A 26,890-nucleotide genomic window follows, 5' to 3' on the forward strand; every position below is an offset into this window, starting at 1 on the left:
AATTTAAAAGATCAATTAAAAGCAAGAGTGTAGAAGTAGGTCTTGAGCTGTGCTTTCAGATCAAATCAACTGGCCAGTGTGGCTGAGGCAGCATAAAGGTTGTACTGTTCATATTTGAGTATCCACTATCCAGTTATATATTCATAGTTAAATATGCCATCCAAAGGGCCCAATTGCCAGTCACAGCCAAGTAGGTGCATAGGTATACATGTACAAGAACATTGTACATTTTCCACTGTACTACAAGATAAAGGGCAGCAATGAATGGAACAGCAACAAAGTGTACTACTGGGAATACTGAGCCAACCACCTATTATCTGTGGTTTCAGCCATATGAACCGGGAAGTGATCCCTTGCCCCAAGGCTATTAGCACATGTCTCTACATGGCCTTTCACCGGAGGAGGAGGGGGCGTCTTTCATCGCCTCAAGAATGCTCTGGCCAAAAATAGAAAAACTCAGCTTTCCAGTATGGACTCATCGCATAAGTCCACACAATATATATGACTTGATCACATTTCCCCATTATGTAAGCTCCTTCAAGCGAGTTGAGCAAAGACGACAGGTGGCTGTGCCCCAGCTCACTGGGGGGAGGGGGGACTATATGACAAGTGCATACAATACATACCTGGGACACAATAAACACAGGCACAATGTTCAGTTGGTATGTATGTATGTAGGTCGAGTGAGACTGCTTATAAACAAAGCAAGTAGGTAAGTAAGGAGGACCTGCCATGACTTGCTTTCAAGGAATAACTACATTGATTGCAAGTTATTGGGAATGGAGGACGTTAAGGAAAGGACAGGTTTGGAACACTGAAAAGGCACACAAGTGCAATGCCAAAGCTTTTCCTCAATGGTAAATGTGCAAGCTCATGTCCAAGCATTCTGTAACTCTCTGCAGTCTTTCGTGGAAATCAAATGCATTAGTTTAAAGAATTGCATAAATGTATGATGCCAGATATTCCACTCAACGTTTGGCCACTAAGGATCGGTATAAATTCTATAACCTCCTGCCACTGACACTCACAGGAAGCTACGGGTGAATTTTAACCCGCAGCACGGATTAGTTAACCCGCCACGCATGTCGGGAGCCACGGGTGATAAACCGCAGCACGGGTTTGTCTGACTAATGACTGTAGGACTGTTGGTATCATGGTATGTCTAACCAACGTATGCAGTGCACCATAAATGTTAACTGGCGACAAACATGACTTAAGTTCTGAATGCGCAACAAAGTACATCACATAATGTAACATGACAGCTCCATCAAATGCGCTACTTTGCGTCTTCAGGCTTGATACTTTCCATGCTTTGTGCAATTTCCTAGATTTCCCAGATCTGGACAAAATGCAGCTAAAAAGCATTAGTATAGTCAAGTATGGCAGAGAGAGTGATTGATGTGAAAAGCATAGTGATGTTGAGGGTTGACGGTCACCTTGTTTGTTGATCTCATTCTTCAGGAGCTCCTGCATTGGCTCCTCCTCAGCGATGTCCAAGGGTGTCTCACCCTCGCTGTTTACAACTCCCACAGAGGCTCCCTGGCTGATAAGGTACCTACAACACAACAAACAAAACGTTCAGGACAGTGGCAACTAAGCAGTGGTGGAAAACGTTATTTATATACTGTATTTTTTTGTTTTAACTAAATGTAATGCAATGTAGAAACACCGTACAAGTAAAAGTACGAATATAAATTCCTTATGTCAGTTATGCATGTTTCACCAGTCAAAGTGGTCTGATTTCATTTTTGGTGTTTTAAACATTAACAGTATGGACAAAATATATATTTGTTTTTTTTTGTTGTTTTTTTCTTCAGTGGACAACGACAGGTAGTCACGTAATTTATACTTTTATTACAAGATCCAACAGCATCATATCAAGTTAACAATAATGATGTTGTTGCGTTTAATATTGTGTCACAGAAACACACTGCAACTAATCTGGGCGGCTTGAGCAGCGTGCAACTGGAGAACAAAGATAGCTGTAAATACGTGCAGGAATGTTCACAACCCTTAAAATGTGTAATGTGTAAATACAGGAGACATTTTTGCAATGTAATTGCAACGATTTAATGACACTAAAAATACTTTCTATAAAAACCTTTATATAACTGTGTTAATGTGGCTAAAAAACGAAAACCATCATTGTCACATATTGGCAATCGCCTGTGTCCAAAAGGAATGTCTTTGACATATTGCCCGTCCAAGTGGAGACTATAGTTTGACTGAAAACATGGTTTTAAATTTGGTCTGATCCAAGAAAGTTACCTCCAGGCTCCAGCTAAGTTTTAGTTTCACCTATTTTTATTACATTAGGAATACAGTAAGAGGCAACAGTTAGTGGAAGAGATATCCAATGTCCAGTTTCTATTATGATCCTGATTATCTCAACCTTAGGCTTTGGCTTTTCTATGCTCTCAGGTAACAGACCAGTACAGGGTCATGCAATCTGTAGGGATGAATAAAAACCAGCATCAGAATTAAAGATTAACCCACCAATACAATCCTAAATGCATGGCTAGTTAGTGATTTAATGTCCATCTTTTTCGAAGCCTCTCTCTCTCTCAAGCCTGATTTATAGTTCATCGTACGACGGTGTAACGTACAGACAATTGTAGATTGGCCATTTTCAGCAAAATAAAGCTAAGCTAAAACTAAGCATCACTCCGACACATACACACCCGGGACACCCCCCACATGGATTCAAGAGACCTCTATGGCCACACAACATCTTGATTTCTGCTGCTTCCAAATTAAAGCAGCGGAGAGACTCGAGTCCTTCTCGTTAGACCGACGCACCCCTTGAAACCAGCGTAGCGTTTATGACTTCCATCGGGCCGACCACAGCTCAGTTTTCAAGTCTTGATTAGACTTTCTACTCTGACCGTGTTATGGTCAGATCTTACTACGTTTGGTGGCTTGGTGGTTTTGGAGGCCCCTCCACTGTCGGCCATCTTGCTAAGCCCCCCCCCCCCCGACTGTGGCTTAGGAGGTAGAGCCGGACTGTCCAATGATCCATGGGTCGGCGGTTCGAATCCCGGCTCCTCCTGTCCACATGTCGAAGTGTCCTTGGGCAAGACACTGAACCCCAAATTGCTCCCGATGTGCTGGTTGGTACCTTGCATGGCTTCCGCCGCAATCGGTGTATGAATGCGTGTGTGAATGGGTGAATGTAATGCACAATCTATGTAAAGCGCCTTGGATAAAGGTGCTATATAAATGCACCATTTACCATTTTATTTTTACCCCCCGGGGTGGGTTTTAAAGGGGATTGGGGGGGGGGTGACACCGCCTTCCTTCTCTGCAGTGTGTGGGTGAATGGGACCGGGTGGGGTTTAAATGGGCCTACTGAGAAGAAGAAGCTACCCTCCCTCCCACATTAGGTCGCAGAGTGGCTCGTCATGACACGATGCTTCCATTACTCATCCGTGTCGGGCAAGGCACTTGACATTTAGATTCCATGTGTGACAACAAAAAACTTGTTGTCCTCTGGAACGCTATAGGCCAGCCCGGACGCAGGGTTCACGGGAGGACCACCGGAGGACTCGGGACTGACAAGACAACAGGGTCTGACGAGGGACTCGTCTTTAGCTGCAAGCAGGAAAATATGCAGGCCAAAAAAAATAATGATAAATTGCCTTTTTAGTATATTGCCATGTGTCATTTTATCCTGTAGCGTCATATGCAGTTCTGGAATCAAACCCATGTTGGGCATGGCTTGATAAATCTACCATGGCAAATGTAAGGCAACAGCACAGCCCATGAGTTAAACAGTCATTTAGTGACATTTGCAACTGCAAAAATACAATGACACACATCTCAACTAACCGTTTTCAGAACCATCAAACCCTTCAGCCACTCTAAATGTGAAAATTGCTAGATGCGTGCATGCTGTGTCCACAGAGCAGCTCCATTTGTGTTTCATTCACAAAAAGAGGGCTCACTCTGCCAAATTGATCACGGTTTAGATTTTACTATCATCAACACCTGCGAAAGCATTAGCCTAGACTGTTATTGCTTGAGCAAGTCTTTGATAAAGGGATTGTAGAAATGCTGAAACGCAGGCTCCTGTAATGTAACACAGAAGTAAATCAGGTCAAAAGCACACTCCCAATATGCCTAACAATGAGTGCAAGTGAGATCCTTGAGCCCTTCTTAGCCACTGATAATATCTCTCCCCGCTGCACTAAGTTCCCTATAAACGGCCTTGTTGCCTCAAAAGGACTGGAGAAAGAAAACCCTCGGATGCAACTCTAGAGCTTATCTTGCGATATGACCGGTGACCCGGATCTCTGCATTTGCATTGCATCATTCGAAAATTTGTGACGTTTAAGCCAATCTTAAAATAGAGTAGTTTTTTTAGTATGTTGGCCAATTTTTTTTATATGCTCTGCAGATTTTATTTCACGAATGCTTCTCTTCATCTGCCCTGTAAAAGTAAAAGATTACAAACATTTTAATCTGATCAGCCAAATGGCAATCGATGAGAGTGAAGTCGACAAATCTGCAAGAAGAATTCAGTGTCAGTTGAAGCTCTTAGCCAATGCTATGATATACTTTCTGAAATGTGGCTCCTAGGGGCCGAACCATTTAGAAAAAGGGTGTGTCTGTCTGTGTGTCCATCTTTCTACACCTAATCTCGCAAAACACTGGACTAGGGATGTTAAAAATAGATTTTCGACTTGTGCTAATGACAATTCTAAAACGTGTGTGTGTGTGTGTGTGTGTGTATAGTTTGAATGGCTTTTTCAATAATGTTATAGAAGTAATTTTTTTTTCAAAATAGCCAGTTGAAAATATAAAACATGATAAAATGTACCAAGCAGGAGCAGGAATGTATGTGTGTGTGTGTGTGTGTGTGTGTGTGTGTGTGTGTGTGTGTGTGTGTGCTGCGCTAGTTTTGTTTACGTCCTGCTTGTGCATGCTTGAAAGCCCGCTTAGAAACGGCAGCTTCCCGTAATAGTGTCAGTGTGGGATGATTTAGTCAAGATTGACGATAAAGCAAAGAAGTATGCTATTGGCCCAGGTCGGCCTAGCGGTCCGGGCACCTAGGCTGGTAATTCAGCCTGACAGCATGTTGCGGGTTCGAGTCCCGATTCCGACGATCCCCCCCCCCTCCCCATTTCTCTCCCCATTTCCTGTCACACTACCGTCTACCTTTCAATAAATGCATAAAAAGTATGCCATCACTCGTCAACAACTCGACAATCAGTGATGTCAAATCACATTAAAATTGAGAAACACAAAGCCGCCAATGTGACAATCGGCAGGCAAAAAAGATCACCTGCAGTCAAAGATGATGGCCGGAGATTCCCATAAGCGATCGGTTGGAACCCATCGTCAAAATGTGTACTATTGATTGATAAATTACACTACATAATACATATAGAGACAGGAAATCCTTTTTGTTTGTGGTCAACAGAGCCAAGAGCAAAACTCCTAACAGCAATGCGAGCATGCATGCATGCTCAGGAGGCCAGCTATCAATCTCAGCCAGCAAGAGAGAGAGAGACAGAGGTCACTAATGGGCGCTGCTGGGGTTCTTGAAGGGACAAGGACAATGCAAAGCTCAGCTCCACCTCCAGACGCAGAGCCACAATGGCTCTTTCGTGAACAGAATTTTAAAAAGCAATTAAAGCTCTCAGCGCGCCATGAGCTTTAATTGCTTTTTAAAATTTGCTTGTAGATCTGCTATTTTTCAATAGCTAAAGCATATCATAACACCAAAATGGGTTCCCGCCCAAAAAAACCCACAATGGCTCCGATTCACTAAGCAGTTTATGCCCATATTTTGAACGTAAACGGAGGAATTTACCAGCATTTACGCATTTCGTAAATCCCGGTAAATTCCTCCGTTACGTGTCCAATTCAATCAATCTATTTCTGTCTTTATATTTTGCGGGGACGGACGCTCTTTCTCACATCTGCTCGGAGGCATGAATTATGGGACCAAAGCTTGCGTATATGCCATTAGAATTCCTTATTCTTCATACAACAAAATCTATTTCAATCATGCCAAGTAGTAATAAGTAAGCCTTGCCAAGCCATGAGGCATAGTAGAGGCAGGAGCACATCTCCCGTTTCTGTAGCGTGAGGCAGCTTGATGTACAAGTACACCCCCTGGTCATGACGCTAGTATGTCGCAGGGACTTACCCCCAGTCCAACCCTTGATTCCGAGTGCCAAGCAAGGAGGCACTGGGTCCCATTTTTTCTTTGGTGTGACTCGAACCCCGACCTCGCAGTCTCAGGGCGGACACCCTGACCACAAGGCCACTGAGCTGGTCGTGTGACTCGTGTCAAACCTCATATTAAATATTTATGTGCACCAATAAGTCAACACATAAAGAAGAAGTTGTCAAGTGGATGCGTAACGACTGACGATGTGTTATTAGCTTACAGATCTGTCCATTTTGAAGCGTGATGACGTTAAATGTTCCCGGTTGCCTTTCATGGTGTTAAATGGGCCATGGATGATCTACACAGGAGCACGCTCGTGATTGTCAGGCAAAAATCTGTTTCACCCCGCTACACACACACATACATGTAGGGATGTACACAGCGTTTGGTGAACGGCACGTAAGGACTGTACTCAGTGAACAATGAACATACGCACGCCGTTTATCACAACTTACTGTGCTATGGCCATGTATCCACTACACACAGCAGGATGTAAAGTTAACCCATACTGGGCGGGAAGGGAACCCCTTTTGGTGTTTTAAGCAGTATGTTAAACTATTGAAAAATAGCAGATCTACAAGCTCATAGCGCGGCACAGAGTGCCACACTACGAGCTTGTGGGTTTGCTATTTTAGAAAAATGTTGTGAACGTTTTTAACTAAAATCTTTGCTTCTGGGGAGTTCCTGGAACAACATATTTTCAAATGGGAGTCGGCGGCCAATTACATATCATTTTTGAGGTCCTTTTTTCAGAAAAATAAATGGGTTACCGGTAATACATATTACTCTGCTATGTCCATGTTCACTATACACAGCAGGATGTAAAGCTAGTACAACTTACTCTGCTATGTCCATGTATCCACAGGAGGATGCGGCGTGGAGGGGGATCCAGCCCTCGTTGTCAGGCTGGTTGATGCCGGCGCCATGTTCCACCAGGAACGTCACCATGTCCACGTTGTCATCTATGCACGCCTGAGGGGGAGAGGAGAGAGAGAAGAAAAAGGAGTAAGCACAAATATAGTCATGCAGCACCACCTACACTGTGTGCGTTGTGTATTACGGTTGTAACCGATTGGCAATAGAATCGTATATCACTGATTGAAGGGAAGATTACAGATAGTTTTTTTCCTAATTCGATATAAAGCACATTTTGTCACTCACTCTCAGAGCCAAGATGCTATGAAAACTGCATTCAGAGACGGTGGAACGGCATGTATGCTCACAGCAGCTGCACAACAAAGGCTGGAGGGGCATTATAGTTTGCCGTCGACTCCTTTGCATCTCCAGTCTCCATAATTTCACAAAAAAAGCCCTCTCTGCACAGACTGCACTATACGAGTAGTTAACATATGCACATGATATGGAGTGCGATATTTAGGAAAAACCCACAAGGTTATGTTTTTTTTCGAAGGAAAAATAAGAAAAAGTCTGCACACTCGTAGCCACGATGCTGTATATATTTATTGACAAGAATCCAACGTTTCGACCTAGGAGGTCTTCTTCAGGGAATAAACCAGCCAACAACAGGTGGACTCCATAGGGGGTGTAGTCGTCAGTTGGAGGCTTTACATTTACTTCAAAAAAGGGCCTTTGCAGAGAGGTAGAGATTTGAGATTTTTTTTGTTCGCCTTTTATTAAAAGTAACACTCTTTCAATAAAAGGTGACCTACAAATCTCAAATGACCTCAAAATCTCAAAGTCCAGGAGAAACATCCATGTAAAAATAGATACATGCAATCACTTCTGTAGCCACAATTACGGTATACTTCCTCTAACCTTGTGCATGGAAAAACTTGACAGTATAAACGACAACCCCTCCTACTCCTGCCACCCCCTGGATCACCCCAGTTTGGTGCGGGTGTTGCTCGTCAGCAAGGCCAGCCTGTCCTGCAGCAGCTAGTGTGGAAAGAGCACCGCATGCACTCCTAATGACGGATCGCCACGTGCCTCCAAAAATTGTTGGGGGAATGTTGGCAGGGGCAGTGCTCCCAAAATGCCGACAAATAGCAGGGCTGCTTGGGATACCACATAGCATAGTACACTGCAGAGGAAATGTGCATCTGTCTCTTTATATGCATAAGGATGGACATGCTGATTGATTGATTGAATACTTTGTACCACATGCTGTACCACAGGCTACCAGCCAAAACAAAAAAGGTCCTGGGGACGTGTTTTCAAACTTTTCATTGTGGTCCATGTATTCAATTCACCAACATAGCATGTAAAAGTACCACGATCATACATGCCATCAACAAATACAACCACTACAATGGAAATATTACATCCTTTAGAGTGTGTGTGTCTGTGTGTCTGTCTGTCTGTGTGTTATTATACAGTTTATACACACACGTACTGTATATAGTCACAAACGTACAGCATGAGACCAAAATGTACGTACTCAGCTTCCATTCACGATGGTACAACACTACCCAACTACTACACACCACACACACACACACAAGAACAAAGAATAACATGACTTGCTTTTTCCCCTCCTGGTCACATCATTCTCCTAGGCAAGTTCAAACCTGACAAGTTTCTTGTAATGTGCTTTCCTTTTCGGCATGACATCACCATTAGGCCATGTGTCTATCTATTCTGTACATGATGGGGCCAACAGATTTACATACATAGTAGGGGCTGCCGCTGAACTGTGCCTTGTTCCTCACTCGGAGCACAGGTGTGCAAATGAACCGAATAGTCCTGTCGGACAGAAAACATAAAGCCTTCCTGCACCTCACCTCGCCTTTAAATCTTACACTGCACATGTGATTTCTTCTTCTTCCAGTTTTCACGAGGAAGCACATCTTTATTTTTAGGAGCACATGCTGCTGTTAAAGTGCTGGCACAGTGGAACCCCTCACAGTAGGTTTTTTTATGCAGCCCACCATCATTGGCTGGGTTTCCTATGGTGTCTTGACTGTACATGCATTCTAGGGGATGTTCCCGCCCGGACTTTAAAGAAGGGAGAAAGGGGAAGTTCCCCTTTTCAAAACACCAACAAACGGCTTGTAGTTTCCACCAGCTTCAGAAGCAGAGAACAGGCCCTCACCAGGAGAGGCAGAAGGAGGCGCTGCACAGTTTAGGTCTGAGCAGCAGTGTTGATTTCGTCGACTGAAACTATGACGAGAAATGTTCGTCGACTACCTTTTTTCACAGAGGAAAACGGAATAAAAACCAAATAAAAACTAAGCTACGATGACTAAAACTATGACTAAATATATTGACAATTTTGTCAACAAATAAAACCTAGACTAAGATGTTAGGGAGGGACTGGTGGGAAAGAGATCCAGATCATCCAATAGAACTAAAAATACAACTAGTTATTTCATGCTTGGTTGCATGCTAAAAATAGCAGATCTACAAGCTCACAAGTCACAACGCATCGCACAACTTGTAGATCTGCTGTTTTCAGCATTTAATGGCCCACCAAAATAAATTTTAGTCGACTGAAACTAGACTAACATTAAAACATTTTGGTTGACTATAACTATGAACATGAATTCAAAAGACTGACTAAAACTAAATAACTAATTGCTGTCAGAATCAACAGTACTGAGCTCTGCAACCTGGACCTAGGCCATGGGTTAAAGTGGCATTTCAATTCAATTCAATTCAATGGGCTTTATTGGCATGAGAAAACATACGTTTACATTGCCAAAGCAGAAAGAACAATACAACAATACAGCAATACAATCAATACAAAAATTATGTACATTTGAAAGTCAGAATCTTCAATAGATCAAATTCTATGTACCCAGGTCACTCGATGCAGGTATAGTGCAGGAATATACACAATGCTTAGTCTTTAGGGTGGTTGTGTTCCATTTGATATCCTTCTCCTATCACAGCAACTCACAAATCTTGCTGCTGTGTTTGCACATTGTTGTACTTCGCCCAGCAGATATGGGATTTTTTTGTCATTGGTCATGTTTTCAAAATCTCTGTGTGTGGTTGTAATCAGTGGGAAGTAGGTGTCTCTGATGTCTTGGTACAATGGACAGATGGTTAGGACTTGACATTAAAACACTTCTGGGGTCATTTGTGTTGTCTATACTGGCTTGTGTGTGCACCCCACAGTTTTTAAGTTGCTTGATGCAATATTTGGATATTACTTTTTAATCAGACACATCCCCTGGTTTAGTCCTTCTGAGTTCAACTGCGTTAAAGTGGAGATTGAAGTTCAATGGGAGGGGGGGGTTCTAATGCATATTATCAAATATACAAGGAATATCAAGTATTAAATCAAGAAACTTTGGAATTGTATGGGACCTCGGTAATATATTAAAACGACCCCAGACGTGGAATACACCTTTAAAAGGAGTCACCCAACTTCAAAGACATCCAAATAACAAGGTTAACTGGCAGCAAAAGCAGCAGAGAGCAAAGCCCCGGCAGGAAAAACAATAAGCCACAATGTGATCAAAGTCAAACGGAACCATGGGTGGCCACTTTCACTTTGTATGGCAACAATTTAAGGGTAGAATATTTGTGAAAGTTTGACCGGTTTAACAAATCGGATTAACTCTGTCTGATATTCTTTTTGCTCCTGCTTATTAAAAGGTAGGGTGAGTGATATTTTGGGTTATAAGTAACAAAAAAGAATGTGTTAAAAAAGTTAAATCACTGTATTTCTAAACTAATCATTGCTATAGTGTTTGTTCAGTAACAGGGGTCTCCCCATCTCTCCAGCTCTTTAACAGAAAATACATACATTTCAGCCAATCAGGAGAGTAGTCATTAATCAGCTTAATTTTATAGTGGTCCAGTTCCAATTTTGTCTGCTCATTTATTTGTGACATCACTGACAATTCCACTTGTTTAATCTGTATCCTGGCTGCGTTCTCTATCCTGATTGGATTAAATTGGCATCCCGACCTGAAAATGCATTTTCTGTTTCATAAAAAGCCGGCGAGACACATTGGAGACAACTGACAAATACTTGATAGCAATGAGTACTATCACAATATAGAGCTTTTAAACACACCACACCAAAGAAAATCGGTTACCCTACCTTTAATACCCCTACCTGTAACATAATTTATATTATAGAGATATGTAAATTTATATTTGAAGCATTCTCACATCCACAGGTTTATGTGATAGTTTTAAAGTTGAGCCGCGCCTTCTAAGAACCACAATCCCTCGATAGCGCTATGACCTCCCTGTGCCCCCCCAGCTTCACCCCCACCCCCCTCCCGTTTAATTTTACAGTGTCTGTGCAGTCTCCCACTCTCTCCTGATGTTGCTATGACAACCAAATCATTGACGGGGAAACAGACACACACCGGCTTCACGTTCAGGGCACACCACTATCTGGCTGGAATCCTTGTCCAAATTTGGGCCGTTTTCAACACCGTACATGGCCAGCAGCACTGAACAGTGCCTGCACGGGCCTCACAGAGCTTATCTGGGAGCTGTGTGTGTGTGTGTGTGTGTGTGTGTGTGTGTGTGTGTGTTTGTGTGTGTGTGTGTGCGCGCTCACTCTGTGTGAAGCTGTTAAGGCAGTTTGACTGAGTTTCTCCAGGTGCAGAACAACTAGATGTGTGCTGGGCTCATCTTTACGAGTTCACCGAGGAGTGGACAGCGGGAACTCAAGTGACGGTATTTATCTTCACTGATTAACTGAATCTGGCTGGTTGCAAAACTGCACACCTAACCTTGTACTAATATAGTACTTGATATCGTGACACAATCATACACAACCACTCTCCATCCTTCTGCCATTTCCCCTGCTGCAAATAAATAAAGTATGACGCCAATCATTGTTGGCCTCTCTCGTCCGTGAGAACCGTCTTCCATTACCTAAAATATCCTCCCACCATGCCACCCCCCCCCCCCCCCACACACACACACACACGGTAAACATCTCCCTTTATCTATTCCAAGTTTCATCCCTCTTTCCGAAGGGGAACCGTGCCCCTTTAGGTGAACACGGCACGGTCTTCGGCCTCCCTTCTGACGAGCGTCACTGGCTCGACAGGCCCTTCCCGGCAGCCGCAAGGGGTCCAACAAAAGGTAATCCTATAATGGCTGTAATTGTGCGCGGCTGACAGGTGCCAGAGTCATTGCCCGCGTCGAGAGAGATGCACGGCACAGTAGCCAGAGGGACATGACAGGAGGAGAAAGAGGGAGAAACCCAAGTGTAGTGAGAGTGTGGGAGAAGGGACGGTCCGTCCATGGCAGTGTGGACATGGAACACAAAGTTAGGAATTAAACACGTTCGCTCTGGCCTGGGCCGTGGCTCAGCGGTCCAGGCACCTTGGCTGGTAGTCCAGTCTGGCAGTGTGCTGCGCATACTTCAATTTTACCGCTGTTTCGGCACTGTAGTGCCAAAATGATTTTGGCTCGTCAGAAATTTTCAGTAGCACCGAAGAGCCGACTTTAGGACGGTACCCGCCCCCCCCGAACCTCAAATGATGTCAAATTGTAGGCTCTACAGCGCCGAACCAACTTTTATTCGGCTCTAAAATAGGAGTATGAATCGGCCCTTAGTTTGCAGCGTGTCTCCCGTTTCTCGTGTATATATATACCGAATTTTGGGTGCATCTCTCTACTTTGCAGTCTGCAGTGAGATGGCTCTGGGATCTCGTGAGGCCAGCTGCTGTGCTCCAGTCAGAGACCCACAAGAACTTGCGAGGCAGTCTTTTTCTTCTTTTTTTTTTAAAGTTTTCACATTAGAACATCACGCTTAATATCCAAATACAGGTTTAACTATCGAATATTTGTTGACAGACCCATCTACAGACAGGGTCGCTGTCATGTGTATGTCATGGCAGAGAGAGAAATAGGGGAAGGGAGACAGACAGTGTGTGTGGGGTGGTGGTCTGACTATTAATAGGGGTTATAATAGCCAGCATTGTGGGCTAAATCCTACCACACACACACACACACACACACACACACACACACACACACACACAAACACCACCACCACCAGGCCCTGACTGACAGACAGGACCTGTGCTGTGCTGTGCTGTGCTGTGCTCTCGTTGAAACACACAGACAGACGTGCAGTGACTCTCACGCTAGCAGACATGCTGCCATTCAAACCTGTTTGGCCAGTGTGCCCGAAAAGAGAGCACAGGCCTCGTCAATCATGTAGGCAATAAACTGCTAACACCATCGTGGCAGGAGAAAAGCTGTGAGATAATCTGAATTATCTGAATAATGGCTCAATATACTCCCAACTCAAGCACAGGCCGAGCAAAGCATACACCACAAGTCCACTTAAGCCTTGATATTACTCAAAGTTTCAGGGAGGATTTTAATGCTACGCTGCCTCCCAGGCAGACATAGTTAACTCATTATGCAATAATGACAAGACACCGTTTTAAAAATAACACCAGCCGGTTCCGTGTATACGTATATCCATCATCTTCTTGATGACAAATAGGACCTTTAGGGGGGGTAGGATCAGCATTTGGCCTGGCCGCCCCTGGAATCCACCCATGATCCAATGTCCCTCGAGTCTGGAACACCGCATCGCAGGAGAAAATTCCAACCTCCTCTGGGTTAAAAGGATCCCTGGCTAATAAGACTAAATATCTATCTATCTATCTATCTAACTAAAAGTTAAAAAATTATTATATTTTATTTATTATATAACGTTTCACTCAATACGGGCCGGCCTGTTGCAAGTTGAAAAACGAAATGCTTCCTAAGGTTAAATATGCATCATCAATGCAATCTTTTAAATACCTTTCATTAGAACATCATCAACTCAACTCCCAGTCCCTATTGAGTGAAAGATTAACCATTTCTAAAATAAATACAATATTTAATGTATTTTAAATATTGGATTTTAATTATAGAGGGCAATTATAATGTATATTAAGGCTTAATTGTTTTATTAGCCAGGGATCCTTTTAAGAGAATGCTAGTATAGGCTCTCCCTCAGGTGGAATCCTGACATGGCCAAGTGTCACTTTCATTAGCGCTCAGCAAAGCACTGAAACAGCAGAGCTGGCTGCTTGCCATGGACGGATGGGAGAGAGGGGCAGGGAGACAGTGAGAGAGAGGCAGATAGAGAGACATACTGGCTGGACAACACCATGATCATGGCCATGAAACTGCATCAGCCATGTGCTTCAGGTCAGCATGTTAGCACATGAAACTGCATCAGCCATGTGCTTCAGGTCAGCATGTTAGCACATGAAACTGCATCAGCCATCAGCTGAGCGGCAGCACTTTAGTAAGAGCCTCTTAGACGCTACAGTTTCTGCCCATAGCCCTGACTAACGTTGTCTTTCTGCCCTCTCTAATGGAGGCTGCCGGGAAGTTGAAATAACAGCAGCAACGGTCAAGTGTAATAAGCTAATCAATGAAGACAGGATGCTTCACGTCATTAATCTGAATTACCGGTAATGTACAGCATGTAGCCAGCTTCTGAAAACAGGACTATGCATGTTTGGTTGCCTTTACATTTAAAAAACGATTGCATAGGAAATGCACTAATAATTAGTAGTTTTAATTATGAATATGAACAATTCAAACATCTTGAGATTTCACATCTGTACTAAATGTTCAATTAAAGAGCAATTTGTTGGAAACTATGGATTTCCTGTTTGTGTCAAAGTGTCCTTGAGCAAGACTAATTGCCTCCCGATGTGCAGGTTGGTGCCTTGCATGGTTTCAGTGCTATGAAATGTGTATGAAATGTGTGTGTGAATGTACTGCACAATTTATGTAAAGCGATTTAGATAAAAGCGTTATATAAATGCACCATTCACTTACCATTTTTAAAAAGGGGCGCTCTTATCATATCATATCATCATCATATATCATCACATTTGGCGTTCTCACTTTTCTGTCCTCACATTCCATGCTCAGCTAATCAAATCATCGCTATGGGATGCACACAAAGCTGGACATAGGAGAGGCTAACGCCCCTCAAAAAGTAGACCCCATAAACCCAAGTAATGGGTATCAAAGAGATATGGTATGTCAATTAAAGAAATCCTGTGTCGTGGTCCTAATTAAGAGCTTTCTTTTATGAATTATCATTCGGGTGGATTGCCTCTCTGAAAGGAGAATAGGACATGTCACACGACACGTTCTGATACTTAATAAGCACATACATAGATTGAGAAACTGCATTTGCCGAGGTGGCTGGAAGATAATAAGTCATGACTGATGGAGCCAAGCAAAGCTCGGCAGGCAGGACAAGAAAAGACTGTATGGTATGCCGGCCATACTGTATAGTCAGTAATATGAACAAAAAAAGTTTTATATAAATTATGTATAGTATACTAGTCCATACCCAGGGATGTGCGGTGTCAAAAGTATTCGCAGACTTTGGGTTATACACGGTAGGCTATTAACACTTTTGAGAGACCAAGTTTGTTGTGGTCTTGCATGTTAATAAATAATGGCATTAGGTACAGCTGGTGAGACAGGCTGGGGGAGAGATAAGAGATCGGGTTGGGCACATTCTAAAATGAAATAGTTATTTTTTGCTAGTTGGTCCACGGACCCCCAAGGGGTCGATATGTACGCCTTACTCTCTGCCTAGCAAGAAACACACAAACCTCCTTTGTCCGAGAGAGAAAACTCGAAAAAGGTTTTTGTTCCAGCCGGCTGGCCGCTCGTCTTGCCTCGAGAAAGTAGTTGAAATTATGTAGTTTCTGACCCGTGGCGAGATCGTACTACATGAGGCGCGCACGTTAGTGCTGCCGTAATTGTCCAAAAATTGGATTCGGATATTCGTTTTAAAAACCCACGTGGATTCGAGCAATTCGACCTATTCAGATTTCAATTCGAGCCATTCGGATTTATTAATAATTATATTTACACCAATACAACCTGAGACATAACATTTAAGATTGCATTGCTGGCGCAACTCTCTCTCCGGGCATTGGTGCTGCTGAAAAGCGAGTTGGAACACAACGCATGCATTCTCCTTTCTCCAGTAAAACTTTTTTTTTCTTAAATGAGCAATCCTACCACACAGCCTTATCAAAACGAGGCACGGAGGCAGTATTAATTCACAGAACAGAACACTGCATTGCTGCTGCTGCCGGACCCGGCACCACATTTCATCCTTACGCATTTTATTTATCTTCTTATAATTTCCTGAAGGATAAAGTCGCTTCATGATTCTCCCGTCTGTCCGAAACAACACCGACCCAGATTCTGATCACTAGATACGCTGTTGACGGAAGATTTCACCATTCTGAGCAGCATACCCTCACTGCGCAAAGAACGTAAAAGGCTCCCGCGGCCCCGCCCGCCCTGTGCTCACTACGCAGGCTGCGCTGCTAGGAAGAGTACGAGGCAGAGCTGATTTATTCTTTAATGTATGCCGGTGTCGGCGTGTCGCGTGGCAAATATAACTAATCTACAAGCTCACAAGTCACAACGCGTCGCTTACCCATGGCACCGTCTCGCGAAAAATAATAATAATAATAATAATAAATAAAAAATATTTTTTATTATTATTTTTAATTCGAACCTTAATTTTATATATTCGGTTATTCATTATTTTTTTTGATTCGAAAATATATTCGGATATAGAATATTCGTTGGCAGCACTAGCGCACGTGATATTAATGTGCGTGCGAGTGCGAAGGAAAATGATATCCACAGTGGTGGAGCTTGCCACCATTGTTGTATGCATGTGGGAAGTGAGGACGCCGGCTTCGACTGTTCGCCGCTTCACGTCCCAATGTATGAATGAATGGACCATTGTGTACTGTAAAGCGGTCCATTTTTTGGACCGCTTAACATTGTAAAGCGCTATAAAATGCAATCCATTATTATTATTATTACCCATGTGATTTCTGGGCCTGCAGCATAATTGATAAAGTGTAGCACCTGGTTTCACAAGCACATCTACATGCTTATATAACAAAAGTACGGTGACAACAGTAAAATATTGTACATCTCCATACATTTCATTCGTAGTAATGTCTTCATGGACTTTTACAACTGCACAGAAAATGTTGCCACTGTTTACTGTCCAGGGCACAGGGAAACAGTCCCAGCACAGCATAATTTCAGCAGCAATCTTCCGATCCTGGCAGCCAGAATAGGACAAGACCACTTAACGGAAACGTACGATATCTTTACAGTAGAGTTGTTCCGATACCGATACTGGTTTCGGTTACTCGGGCCGATACCACCCTCAAGTACTCGTACTCAGAACCGGCCCCGATACTTTGACCCGAGTACCAAAACATAAAATTGACACTAGACTGAACAAATGTAACGGGAGCAAGTCTGACCCAACAAACTGCAGCAAATCGCCAAAAACAGCCGATCTACAACCATAAATGACAAGTTTAGATCGGAGATCCAGGCCCAACACGGCCTTTACTGCATGTCTTCCCCCACCTCTATCCCGTTTCCTGTCAGCCTACTGTCTGTCCCTTAAAAAAAAACAATAAAAGGCGTAAGCCACAAAAAAAAACCTTAAAAAAAAAAAAAAAAAAATCGGAGATCCATCTGCATCTATGACAAAAAGGGTGTAAAATAAGTGGTTACTCAACAAAAATAAAGTACTCGTATCGGTACTCGGTACTAAAAATGAAGTACTTGTACTCTGTCTGGAAAAAAATTGTATCGGGACAACTGTACTTTACAGTGAAATCAAAAGTCTGTTCCTACAGTGTATTTGTCAATGTTTCAAACTGCCGTGTTTACCCTACATGTTTATGAGCCTCTCACTCTCTGGGGGTGAGAGAACATGAAACTTATCAGACATACCGTACGTGTAAGTCAATGGAATGGTGAAAATAGCCAATCTACAAGCTCAGCGACGATTTGTGAGCTTGTAGATCGGCTATTTTCAGCATGCAACCAATTGTAAAATGACATATACTGGATCTCTTGTCCACTAGTCCATTCCTAACATTTTAGTCTAGTTTTTATTTGTTGTCGAAATTGTCGGTATATTTGGTCTTAGTCATCATAGCTTAGTTTATTTAGTTTCCATTTAGTTTTCGTCAGTGGAAAAAGGTAGTCGACGAACATTTTTCATATTAGTTTTAGACGTAGACGAAATCAACACTACCTGCTTTGCAACAAGACATCAACACACTGTTGGCACAGGCAAATAGTAAGGCGTCATGTGGGCCAACACGTGTAGCTCCATTTATAGGTCACACTGCAGGATGTCATAAATGTCTCTATGCTATATGCAAACAACCTTTTGCTGTGTAACCTCTGTCTGTGTGTGTCCCTCCCCGCTCCGCTTGACTGGAAGTCAAGTAGCGAGTCAAAATGACATCTAATAGAGGGGCCACTCACAATGGAGAGGATCACATGTTAAAGCAAATTACATGGTGACAAAAGACCGGATCACTAGACTCCAGCTAATCACCGGGCCGAGCCTTTATATCTTCAACAATGTCAGCTTACGTGTTCCTTATACAATAACAAGCAATGCAAATAATCAAACGGGAACTAGTATATACTTTGAATTATTATTGTCTTCCAATTTACTTTAAAAAACGTGCTCATTACAGATGCAGACACTATGTATAGATCCACTTAATAAACCTTCCCAGACCAGCATGGAAAAAAGATTAAGGCGAATACAGCGTCCGTCATATGCACTGTGACTGGTCTAATCCTAAAAGAATACGAGAAGGAATTTGAACCCCCGGTCCAATCCCTCCTGGCTCTGCCTAGAAGAGATGGGTAAAGCCAAGCGCGTTCTCAGGGCCCAAACTAAAATGCCCCCATGACGACGTGACCACTCAGAATGGAGGCCTGTCCAAGACCAAAAGAGGATATGGACAAATGCTGTGTTAGCTTCTAAGAAAAATAAATAAATACAAAATGCTTCATTTTAAAAGGCACACTGGGGTTGCTCTGACAGTCTCCAGAGGCACTGACCACACAAAGTGGAACTTTGCTTAGGCAAAATCACAAAGCAAATCTTGAGAGCAGCAGTATCTAGAGAAGAGGTTTAGGTCTTATTGGCATGATTATCTTGACCAGTTAAGGCCAACAGGGCTCCTTGTAGGATATGTATCAGTTTTTCATTGGGATATTAGAGACATACTGTATGCCAAGTGGGCAACTGAAGGAAGATCATTGTAAACTGTACTTGAACTAAAAACTACCTAAACTACTAAAGTTTGTCCACTTTTTACATGTAGACTTGATTGTAGACTTGATTATGAAACACCACACATATCCTATCCAAAACAAACTGGCCGAGTCATGGGTGAAACAAGGATTTATGTTACGTAAGATTATAGAGATCCAAACATCTGACTAGAAACACCTAGGAAAATTAAGAGGATGTATGTCTACTATATCTATACACTCATTGTGGAATTATAGCAGTTAATAGTGTAGCTAAGAAACAGGCAAATGGGGCAATCATTAGCTAGTATGCATACTCAAGAAGCCGCTACAAGGCAAGGCTAGAGAATTTCAAGGAATTTCTGGCTGCAATTCTGCACTTTTTTTTGCACTAGTTGTAGCAGTAGAGTGGACCCGTCACTCAAAATGGTTATTGAAAAGATTGTTGTGGCACAACAATGATATCACAATTAACAATACAACAATGAATTATTCTACTGTGTGCTTCCTCTTTTACAACTCAGAAGCCTGGCCCTTCCCTGCAAACATCAAAAAACAGTCTTCCTCTACAGCAAAGGGTACGGGGGGGGGGGTCATTATCTGGTAGGGCATCGTGCAGAGAGCTCCAAGCTTAATTTAGCAGCACTCAACATCAAGGGGAGACACTTGAGGACCCCTCCCCGCCCTCACTTCCTCTTGTAGGGCCCTCAGTTGGCTGACTTACCAACACCCTGTTGGAAGTCCTGCTCTGGGCTACTTTGCTATTAACAGCTGAGAGAACCAGGGGAGCTGCTGAGCTCAGACAGCTAAGCCCACTATGGCTGCCACGTAACATTAACGAGCACATATCCATGGTCTAAAGACACCACAGGTGCTGACACCAATTAGGGCTGTCACGGTTACATACTTCAGCTGACGGTTTCATTGTGTTTTTGGCATCGGAAATTGGAACAAATAATATGAACAGAAATTTTATTTCCGTTTGCCTTTTAAGGCTTCGTAAATGAAGAAGTGCACAGGGCAAATATGACAAATAAACTATAAATGCGGGTGCAGTACGTTGTTCAGACTAGTCATTGGTCCGACAAATGACAACCCACCTCATCTCCTAACCTAACCATAAATGCAAGCACGGAAGCAGACGCTAGTGCCCTGTCTGAATTACATGTGGTCCCCTATAAATGCAACACGTGTGTGTGTGTGTGTGTGTGTGTGTGTGTGTGTGTGTGTGTGTGTGTGTGTGTGTGTGTGTGTGTGTGTGTGTGTGTAAGGTTGTAATGCACGTTAACTTGAGAACTGTTTGCCCCACCGACTTCAAATTCAACATACGCGTTCCACACCACAACGGGGAGTGCAGTGGCCGGTATAGAGTCGGTCGGACCCACGGTTGTTCAGAGCCGCCCAGTGTCCATATATGGAGCTGGTCTGTTCTGACATAATCTGTCTGCATAGACTCCATATTTGGGCATGCCTGACAAAGAACCCCATATATGGGCATAAAAGGTAAACAGACATAATATTTGGGTGAGGCATGCATTTCCAACTTGCATCGTTCCAAGTAGGCCAGTGCCCAAGTGCTCCAACTGGCACCGCTCTAGTAACTCTTACTGAAATATACCAAGAAATTACTGGATTTTTTATAAATTCTATTTTATACAAATAAATGTGGGGGGAAATAGCTGATGTACAACCTTACAACGTGCCGTAAAGGTTGTAGAACTGATATTTCAGTTTTTTTATGTCTGAACATCTTTCAACGTGGAAACGATTATGACAATGAAAATATAGCGCTTGGACGATAATTATGTAATAATTGTATCAAATTGTATCAAACTTAACACCAATCAAATCATCATCTGGTGGTTGAGACAAAGCCACTCAGGTCAAAGGCTGCTGCCACAAGTGGTACAGTATAAAGAGATGTTCTTTGTGCACACTGCTCTGCACTTCTTTGTGGCATCTATGCAAAGGAAAGAACAATTCCCTGTAAAGGATAAATGTGTCATTTGGACTGCATGGACCCGAGATCAACTCTCGTAGATGTACAGAGCCCTGGTGGAGAGCTTCATAGGGTAGTGTGACAACAATAACTCCAGCTCAACATCAGAAAGACCAAGGATGAGATGGTGGCGACTACCGGCGAAACAACTCCCTAAGTAATGTAGTGTCAATTATCTGGCCAGACTGTCCTGCAGAATGACACTACTACTACTACTACTACATGCTAAGTTTAATTGTCTCCTTTGTTTACATCTGCATGTGATCATGTGAGATGAGATCACGCGAGGTGCTGCGTTGCACTGGGAGGCATGCTGTATGGAGTTACATTTGTCTCTTTATTAACCAAACAAAAGAAAAATTAACCAAACAAAAGAAAAACATTTGAGAGAGAAAAAATCTAAACAGAACAAAAAACTATTTTTAATTCAAACAAATTAAAAACGCAATCAAAAAATATATTTGCAAGCAAAAAAAAATAAGATTTGAAAGAAAAGAAAAAATAATTTAGAACAAAACTTTTAAAAATTAAAAAAAAATTAAATTAAAAAAAAATTAAAATTAAAAATTTAACTACATAAAACAAAATACTTACTAAATGTTTGGGTAATAATAATATGTGTTGTGCTAAATAAAATGTTTTTAATGTTTTTTTTCCTTCGTTTGCGAATGAAAGTTTTTTTTTTCTCATTGCAAAACGCCTTCTCTCTCAAAACCTATGTCTTTGGTCTCGATTTTTTTTTTCTCTCTCAAAACCTATGTCTTTGGTCTCGATTTTTTTTTTCTCTCTCTTGGATTATTTGTGTGAGGGGTGAAAGTTCAGAAGGCGGGTCCTACGCTGAAAAGATGTAAGACACCTCTCCATTGGCCACTGTCTTAAACCCTTGCTTAGGGTGCAAATCTCAACTGTTTTGGACGGGGGTGGGCTCGTTGGAATCGTGTCGCCCCCCTGGGGGCGTCTTTGGGGGGCTCAAGGTTCAGGGACCCCCAGGGACCCCCTGGGACCCCCCCAGGGACCCCCAAATGGTAACTCTGTCATTTCTCAACCGTTTTTGACGGGGGTGGGCTTGTTGTGATTGTGTCGCCCCCCTGGGGGCGTCTTTGTGGGTCTCAAGGTTCAGGGACCCCCAGGGACCCCCCAGGGACCCCCCAGGGACCCCCAAATGGTAACTGTCATTTCTCAACTGTTTTGGACGGGGGTGGGCTCGTTGGAATCGTGTCGCCCCCCTGGGGGCGTCTTTAGGGGGCTCAAGGTTCAGGGACCCCGAGGGACCCCCCGGGACCCCTCAGGGACCCCCAAATGGTAACTCTGTCATTTCTCAACTGTTTTGGACGGGGGTGGGCTCGTTGGAATCGTGTCGCCCCCCTGGGGGCGTCTTTGTGGGTCTCAAGGTTCAGGGACCCCCAGGGACCCCCCGGGACCACCCAGGGACCCCCAAATGGTAACTCTGTCATTTCTCAACTGTTTTGGACGGGGGTGGGCTCGTTGGAATCGTGTCGCCCCCCTGGGGGCGTCTTTAGGGGGCTCAAGGTTCAGGGACCCCCAGGGACCCCCCAGGGACCCCCAAATGGTAACTCTGTCATTTCTCAACCGTTTTTGACGGGGGTGGGCTCGTTGGAATCGTGTCGCCCCCCTGGGGGCGTCTTTAGGGGGCTCAAGGTTCAGGGACCCCCAGGGACCCCCCAGGGACCCCCAAATGGTAACTCTGTCATTTCTCAACCGTTTTTGACGGGGGTGGGCTCGTTGGAATCGTGTCGCCCCCCTGGGGGCGTCTTTAGGGGGCTCAAGGTTCAGGGACCCCGAGGGACCCCCCGGGACCCCCCAGGGACCCCCAAATGGTAACTGTCATTTCTCAACCGTTTTTGACGGGGGTGGGCTCGTTGTGATTGTGTCGCCCCCCTGGGGGCGTCTTTGGGGGTCTCAAGGTTCAGGGACCCCCCCGGGACCACCCAGGGACCCCCAAATGGTAACTCTGTCATTTCTCAACAGTTTTGGACGGCGGTGGGCTCGTTGGAATCGTGTCGCCCCCCTGGGGGCGTTCTCAGGGTTTTGGAGGTTCGGGGACCCCCCGGGACCCCCCAGGGACCCCCAAATGGTAACTCTGTCATTTCTCAACCATTTTGGACAGGGGTGGGCTTGTTGGAATCGTGTTGCCCCCCTGGGGGCGTTCTCAGGGTTTTGTAGGTTCGGGGACCCCCCGGGACCCCCCGGGACCCCCAAATGGTAATTCTGTCATTTCTCAACCGTTTTGGACGGGGGTGGGCTCGTTGGAATCGTGTTGCCTCTCTGGGCGCATTATCAGGGTTTTGGAGGTTCGTGGACCCCTGGGGACTTCCACATGGTAACTCTTGACATTTTTATGATAGATCTTTATTGATGGGAGGGAGAGACAGAGAGAACCATTTATATTCATCTGCATATTCTTCTTACTATAGCTCTCTCTCTCACACACTTTGAGAAATTACAGAGTTACCATTTGGGTGTCCCTGGGGGGTCCCTGGGGGTCCCTGAACCTTGAGACCCCCAAAGACGCCCCCAGGGGGGCGACACAATAACAACGAGCCGTCCAAAACGGTTGAGAAATGACAGAGTTACCATTTGGGGGTCCCTGGGGGGTCCCAGGGGGTCCCCGAACCTCCAAAACCTTGAGAACGCCACCAGGGGGGGGCGACACGATTCCAAAGAGCCCACCGCCGTCCAAAACAGTTGAGAAATGACAGTTACCATTTGGGGGTCCCTGGGGGGTCCCGGGGGGTCCCTCGGGGTCCCTGAACCTTGAGCCCCCTAAAGACGCCCCCAGGGGGGCGACACGATTCCAACGAGCCCACCGCCGTCCAAAACGGTTGAGAAATGACAGAGTTACCATTTGGGGGTCCCTGGGTGGTCCCGGGGGGGTCCCTGAACCTTGAGACCCCCAAAGACGCCCCCAGGGGGGCGACACAATAACAACGAGCCGTCCAAAACGGTTGAGAAATGACAGAGTTACCATTTGGGGGTCCCTGGGGGGTCCCGGGGGGTCCCCGAACCTCCAAAACCTTGAGAACGCCACCAGGGGGGGGCGACACGATTCCAAAGAGCCCACCGCCGTCCAAAACAGTTGAGAAATGACAGTTACCATTTGGGGGTCCCTGGGGGGTCCCGGGGGGTCCCTCGGGGTCCCTGAACCTTGAGCCCCCTAAAGACGCCCCCAGGGGGGCGACACGATTCCAACGAGCCCACCGCCGTCCAAAACGGTTGAGAAATGACAGAGTTACCATTTGGGGGTCCCTGGGTGGTCCCGGGGGGGTCCCTGAACCTTGAGACCCCCAAAGACGCCCCCAGGGGGGCGACACAATAACAACGAGCCGTCCAAAACGGTTGAGAAATGACAGAGTTACCATTTGGGGGTCCCTGGGGGGTCCCGGGGGGTCCCCGAACCTCCAAAACCTTGAGAACGCCACCAGGGGGGGGCGACACGATTCCAAAGAGCCCACCGCCGTCCAAAACAGTTGAGAAATGACAGTTACCATTTGGGGGTCCCTGGGGGGTCCCGGGGGGTCCCTCGGGGTCCCTGAACCTTGAGCCCCCTAAAGACGCCCCCAGGGGGGCGACACGATTCCAACGAGCCCACCCCCGTCCAAAACAGTTGAGAAATGACAGTTACCATTTGGGGGTCCCTGGGGGGTCCCTGGGGGGTCCCTGGGGGTCCCTGAACCTTGAGACCCACAAAGACGCCCCCAGGGGGGCGACACAATCACAACGAGCCCACCGCCGTCCAAAACGGTTGAGAAATGACAGAGTTACCATTTGGGGGTCCCTGGGGGGTCCCGGGGGGTCCCTCGGGGTCCCTGAACCTTGAGCCCCCTAAAGACGCCCCCAGGGGGGCGACACGATTCCAACGAGCCCACCGCCGTCCAAAACGGTTGAGAAATGACAGAGTTACCATTTGGGGGTCCCTGGGGGGTCCCTGGGGGTCCCTGAACCTTGAGACCCACAAAGACGCCCCCAGGGGGGCGACACAATCACAACAAGCCCACCCCCGTCAAAAACGGTTGAGAAATGACAGAGTTACCATTTGGGGGTCCCTGGGGGGTCCCGGGGGGTCCCTCGGGGTCCCTGAACCTTGAGCCCCCTAAAGACGCCCCCAGGGGGGCGACACGATTCCAACGAGCCCACCCCCGTCCAAAACATTTGAGAAATGACAGAGTTACCATTTGGGGGTCCCTGGGGGGTCCCAGGGGGTCCCTGGGGGTCCCTGAACCTTGAGCCCCCCAAAGACGCCCCCAGGGGGGCGACACGATTCCAACGAGCCCACCCCCGTCCAAAACAGTTGAGAAATGACAGTTACCATTTGGGGGTCCCTGGGTGGTCCCGGGGGGTCCCTGGGGGTCCCTGAACCTTGAGCCCCCTAAAGACGCCCCCAGGGGGGCGACACGATTCCAACGAGCCCACCCCCGTCCAAAACAGTTGAGAAATGACAGTTACCATTTGGGGGTCCCTGGGGGGTCCCAGGGGGTCCCTGGGGGTCCCTGAACCTTGAGCCCCCCAAAGACGCCCCCAGGGGGGCGACACGATTCCAACGAGCCCACCCCCGTCCAAAACAGTTGAGATTTGCACCCTAAGCAAGGGTTTAAGACAGTGGCCAATGGAGAGGTGTCTTACATCTTTTCAGCGTAGGACCCGCCTTCTGAACTTTCACCCCTCACACAAATAATCCAAGAGAGAGAAAAAAAAAATCGAGACCAAAGACATAGGTTTTGAGAGAGAAAAAAAAAATCGAGACCAAAGACATAGGTTTTGAGAGAGAAGGCGTTTTGCAATGAGAAAAAAAAAACTTTCATTCGCAAACGAAGGAAAAAAAACATTAAAAACATTTTATTTAGCACAACACATATTATTATTACCCAAACATTTAGTAAGTATTTTGTTTTATGTAGTTAAATTTTTTATTTTTTATTTTTTTTAATTTAATCTTTTTTTAATTTTTAAAAGTTTTGTTCTCAATTATTTTTTCTTTTCTTTCAAATCTTATTTTTTTTTGCTTGCAAATATATTTTTTGATTGCGTTTTTAATTTGTTTGAATTAAAAATAGTTTTTTGTTCTGTTTAGATTTTTTCTCTCTCAAATGTTTTTCTTTTGTTTGGTTAATTTTTCTTTTGTTTGGTTAATAAAGAGACAAATGTAACTCCATAATGCTGCTAATCGTATTAAAATCCTCTAGTGTGTGATTCACCAGAAATGTCACCAAAGTGCTGTAGTGTAGGCACGTTTAAGATTACAGAGGGGGGAATAGGATAAGATTTCTAAATCGTTTAACCCATTAAGACCAGAGGCCGATTAAAACAAAAAGTCTTCTAAATCTTAACAGTTTTCTCTATGTTGCTTATGTGCGCAAACTTTTTCATGTCAAAATAATATCTACTTTTGAGTTCAAAATGTTCGCTTAAAAAAAAGAAACACACACACACAAAAATATAGATACAAATCAAAAGATTACACACATTACACTTTCCCGGTTTTAATGGGTTAAGATAAAATAATCAATTCATATGCTCAACTAATGTGCTGCTTATGGACAAACCCCATCCCCCCAGCCAGGACCTTCAGTGCATGAAACGGGCTGCTGACTGTAATAATTATGTTTTACCCATGTGTAGCAGCCACGGGGCAAGTGTCCTGTTTTTTGTCATGACAGCAT

At 44.7% G+C, this 26,890-nt stretch overlaps 1 protein-coding gene across 2 annotated transcripts in view; it reads right to left on the reverse strand.

The window, feature by feature from the left end:
* ppp1r12a (protein phosphatase 1, regulatory subunit 12A) overlaps window positions 1–26,890 on the reverse strand; it is a 90,983-nt gene that overhangs the window by 46,901 nt on the left and 17,192 nt on the right. For both annotated transcript variants that reach the window (XM_083758226.1, XM_083758225.1), the window contains exons 2-3: window positions 7,020–7,150; window positions 1,437–1,555 (exon numbers count right to left, since the gene is read on the reverse strand). In XM_083758226.1, coding sequence (XP_083614352.1) covers window positions 1,437–1,555; window positions 7,020–7,150 — 250 coding nt within the window. The remainder of the gene's footprint in view (window positions 1–1,436; window positions 1,556–7,019; window positions 7,151–26,890) is intronic.

This window comes from Protomyctophum parallelum (assembly GCF_964188405.1).
Source record: "Protomyctophum parallelum genome assembly, chromosome: 22".
Taxonomy (NCBI): domain Eukaryota; kingdom Metazoa; phylum Chordata; class Actinopteri; order Myctophiformes; family Myctophidae; genus Protomyctophum; species Protomyctophum parallelum.